Source organism: Sprattus sprattus, assembly GCF_963457725.1.
Source record: "Sprattus sprattus genome assembly, chromosome: 6".
Taxonomy (NCBI): Eukaryota; Metazoa; Chordata; class Actinopteri; order Clupeiformes; family Clupeidae; genus Sprattus; species Sprattus sprattus.
The window spans coordinates 3,991,827-3,996,773 of NC_137925.1; the positions used below are offsets into that span (position 1 = coordinate 3,991,827).

Below are 4,947 nucleotides of genomic sequence, written 5' to 3' on the forward strand. Positions count from 1 at the left end.
CCTTCGTTAGCCCTTATAGCTACACTCTCTAGTGTCTTCTGTTACTTTATGGCGCAAAGCGCAGATGTTTAAAAACATGTAGAGAGAGATTTTGACACATGATCCTCTGTTTAACTGGCAGGAGAGATGTGCTTTATATCTGCGCTCAGAATGGCAGAAATATCTCTATGCCAGCAACAAGTGCTCCATGTGAACACATCTTTTACAAGGCTGGGGAGGTAGCCTAGTTTGTAAGAAAAAAAAAACCTCAGACCATAAACAGCAGAAGTAAAATCAAATATTGACCTAAATGCACATGAAACTGATATACCAAGCCATTGAAAAAGCCTCACAGATGTTAACACAGAAATGGAAACAAAGAAATATGTATTAAACTACACTGTTCAGAGTCCATTTTGCTGTCTTTGACAATCTGAAGGGTTTTGTTGTATGGTGATTTCTATGAAATATGTATTGATTATGTATCGACAGCCTGGCATAGCCCACCAGAATAATAAGTAGTTATGATAGCCTGGCATAACCCACCAGAATAATAAGTAGTTAAGAATCTCTCAATGCTTGGCATTGTTTGTCAAGTCATTGTTTCACAGAATAGCTTCACCAAAAAGTGACGATAGCAAAAGTGGCCTGTGGTTGTCACCATACAAATAGGTGTAAACAATTTCCGAGCCCAATTGCTTGAAATATGACAGTGTTTCACAAAGCCTCGATTTGCCCATCACAAGAATTATCCATTGCAGCAGCTTTTTTATATAAAAGTTGAATAAGCAGAAATGTTTCTGTCAGCCGATTCATAAGACATGGAACATTAAGATTGATCCAGAGGTCCACGCACCAATGTAGTTGATTGATCCAGGGGTCCATGCACCAATGTAGTTGATTGATCCAGGGGTCCATGGACTAATGTAGTTGATTGATCCAGGGGTCCATGCACCAATGTAGTTGATTGATCCAGGGGTCCACGCACCAATGTAGTTGATTGATCCAGGGGTCCACGCACCAATGTAGTTGATTGATCCAGGGGTCCACGCACCAATGTAGTTGATTGATCCAGGGGTCCACGCACCAATGTAGTTGATTGATCCAGGGGTCCACGCACCAATGTAGTTGTATCTTTAACATTAAAACCGGTTTCCAATTTGTATCAGTGAATCGTTACACCCCTGGAAAAGGCTTAGGAATGGACACAAACTATTTAGTGTATGTAAAATGACTGAATATTTGTGTATGACACCTGAATGTGTAAAGTTAAAGCACTGATCATGTTTGTGTGTGTGTGTGTGTGTGTGTGTTTGTGTGTGTGTGTTTGCGTGTGTGTGTGTGTGTGTGTGTGTGTGTGTGTGTGTGCCCGTGCAGGTGGTCCTGGGCATTCAGTGTGAGCTTCAGCGGCAGCTGCGTAACTTCATCTCCCTGGATCGCCTCCCCATGACGCCCCCTGTTGGCTCGCTGGAGCAGTGTCCCTCCGCCCCCTCGTCTGACGGCCCCAGCGGCCCCCCGCGCTTCTCCGCCCTGCCCTCCATCTTCGGCAAGGGCGTCCGCTTCGCCATCCTCCGCGGCCTGGTGGCGGCGGAGATCGTGGGCGTGGCCAGCGAGGACAGCCGGCGCGTGGCGGCCATCCTGAACGGCGCCATGTACCTGGCGGGCCTGCGCTTCACGGTGGACGGGCGCGACACGCACCACTTCCTGAAGCCCGGCGCCGTGGAGGACGACCTGGCCACGCTGGGCGGCCTGAGCGGCGGCCGCGTGCTGGAGAACGGCGTCAACGTCACCGTCTCGCAGATGACCGCCTCCGTGGGCGGCCGCAGCCGACGCTTCGCCGACATCCAGCTGCGGCACGGCGCGCTGTGCCTGAGCGTGCGCTACGGGGCCACTCCGGACGAGGCGCGGCAGCAGCTCCTGGAGGCGGCGCGGGGCCGGGCGGTGGAGGAGGCATGGGCACGCGAGCGGCAGCTGCTCCTGGCCGGGGAGGAGGGCAGCCGGGCCTGGAGCGAGGCCGAGAGGGAGCAGCTCCGGAGCACCGAGAGGGTGGCCGGGTACGACGGCTACTTTGTGCTGGCAGTGGAGCAGTACATGGAGCTGGCCGACAGCGCCAACAACATTCGCTTCATGAGGCAGGGCGAGGTGGGGCGCAGGTAACAGCAGTCCGCCGCCCGGGAACGCCGCACGGGAAAAGAGGAAGATCGTTTTCTTTCTTTCTTTCTTTTTCTCTTTTTTTTCGGTCGATGGATTTAGGATTTTTTTTTTTTGGGCTATTTTTGGTTTCTCTCTTACCCTTCCCTCCCCCTCACCAAAGACTGCCTGTTTTTAGACATTTGAGGAATTTATCGAAAGAATTTCTATTAATGAACAAAAAAAACAGAAAAATTACAAAAAAATGGGAAGAGGAAGATTCAGGGGAGCGGAATCCCAACTGCCTTTAATTGTGACAAAATGATGGTATTTTATTAATGTTCAAGGTGGAGTTTCTAAAGTGGCACAAAGCATTTTTTTCTGCTGTGGCTTAGCTTTCTATATGGAAGTATGCTGTTTGTTTGTTTGTTTTTTATTTATTTATTTATTTATTTATTTATTTATTTATTTATTTATTTATTTATTTATTTATTTATTTATTTATTTATTTATTTATTCGTCTACCTTCTTCATTCTCAGACACGTGACGCTTGTTTGTCAACAGCTTCTTACACTGATGGGACATTTGAAGATGCAAGTCAAAGCTGTAAGGTGTGCAGCACATTCTGTTTACAAGTGTCAAATATGGACTCATTTCATTTTGGGTTGTTCAATAGACCACCTCAAGAATTATAGTTTACATTTTGTGCAAGAGAGGCCTTGTCAGTGACTCATATTCGTACTTACAAAGCTCTCTAGAATATCAGACTTTAATTTAAATATGATTGAAATTATTCCTGTCATGAGTTTGAGTGTGAATACTATATGCTCAGAAAAAAAAGAACCTATATGTATATAGCAAGTGCTTTAAGAAAAAGGAAGTGCTAAAATTTTGAATATGTTGTCATAAATACTGAAGTGTTAATATTGTTAATCGATAGACGCAGTGTCAGTTTTTCAAGGAATCTTACCTGCTATGAGACTATCCATCCTGGACTTCTGAATATAAAGGGTTACAATGATCATTAAAGTAACTATGTGTCAACTTCACAATCACTAGACTTAATTCCAGTGTTTGCTATCACTTCTGTAAGCACACACACACACACACACACACACACACACACACACACACATTTGATTCATTTATTTGGAATGACCAATACTGATACAACGCCACAGCATCCAAATATTAGTAAAGAGCCTATTATGTCTCACACAACAACACAAACTCTGTGCAAGTATTTACAGCCAAGTAAACACACACACACACACACACACACACACACACACACACACTCACACACACACACACACACACACACACACACACACACACACCCCCCCCCTCCAACAGCCCATGTTCCCTGAGGTCTTTGTGTTGTACAGCTTGGTCAAAAATGATCATGGTTGTCACAGGTTAACTTTTAGGTTTCAAGTCAACTTTTAACTGTTGGTGATCTATCCAATTGAATAATGACAGTGATGACAATGTCATCAAGAACAGGCCTTGTTAAGCTGGTCAATACCATTCATTTTTGAAGGGTCAGTACAATTATAGCTGAACGAAAACATAGGCCATTAGGAGACGTTCTTTTGTGGGTGTTTTTTAAACTGTTTATTAGTTTCACAAGAACCAAAAAGCGAATGGCAAGGAGAGGTGTTGGGACAAGTGTGGGCTTGCTCCTGTTCTGGGTCACAATTCTCAATTCACAAATGGTGATTGAATCTGACATTCTCTCCACTCCACAAATGGCTCGGCTCTCTCTCAGTCCTATCGTACTGAATCTCTCCCACTCTCACCAAGGCCTACTGTCTCACGTAAGAGCTGCTCCCAGCCACACCGCCGCACAGCCAGCCAGCGGCCCTACTTTCATTATCTCTCGTCACTCGTCATAGAAAAAGCGAAACAGAACACGCCCGAGACCTGCCCGTCTCCCCCACACCTTCCTGGAGGTGGCACATCACAAGATCAGATCTGTGCTTGACTCACAGACGAGTGGGAGATGACGTCCGTCGGTCAGTCGCGTTGAGATTTTTCGACCCAATTAAGAAATGCATTCCGACAAAGTGCCCCTATAGTAATGGACTGCCATGTCAAACTCCATAAGTGAACCAGGAGAAGTCCTGCCAGACTACACCCCATCCCCCTGTACAGCCAGCTGGTTCATATACTTCTATATTAGCTCATTATTTTGGTGGGCGAGTCAGTGGAACTTGATGTGTTCCCCCGGGCGAATAAAAATAGGCTAGCACTGATGATTGTTAAAGTAATAGTTTCTGTCACCTTGACTTTATCTGTCGAGTATCAATCTCCGCCTCTATATGCTGGTTGCCTGAATATGATGACTTTACCCCATCAGTCAGGCAGCCACACAACCAACAAATAAGCATAGTATTATTATTATATGTGATATTCTCATGTCAGTGGTATACATACGCCTGTGTTTCGTTGTGATAATATTTAAGATGGAGGTGACAGAGAGAGGTCGGACTAGTAGGTTGTGATATGCTAGAGTGTGCCTAGTCGCTCTGCTTTAGCGATCGCTCTCCTCCGTGGGCTTCGAATCTAATTCAGCTAAACGATCCACGCTGTGAGACAGCCTTGTTCCTCCTGTCACGTCACACCACGTCGCATCACCCTTCCTCTTAACCTTCCACATGCTGCATCTCCCCGACCATCTGTCTCTGCCGGAGGAGCCGCCGCTTAACACGGACCCAGGCCCGCCCAGCACGCCCACCAGCAACCCCCCCCAGCCCATAAATATCCAGCCGATAATACCAAATCATCTCCAATTGACTTTTTTTCTATTATTTGGTTATTACTTCTCGTGATAA

The 4,947-nt window shown here is 46.0% G+C and overlaps 1 protein-coding gene across 1 annotated transcript in view; it reads left to right on the plus strand.

Moving 5' to 3' along the window:
• Window positions 1–2,136, plus strand: part of LOC308366555 (teneurin-1-like) — a gene marked incomplete at both ends in the record, with an annotated part of 192,357 nt that extends 190,221 nt beyond the window's left edge. The window contains 1 exon segment of the mRNA XM_080840272.1: window positions 1,357–2,136. Within this exon segment, the coding sequence (XP_080696398.1) occupies window positions 1,357–2,136 (780 nt within the window).
• Between the last annotated feature and the right edge of the window lie 2,811 nt (window positions 2,137–4,947).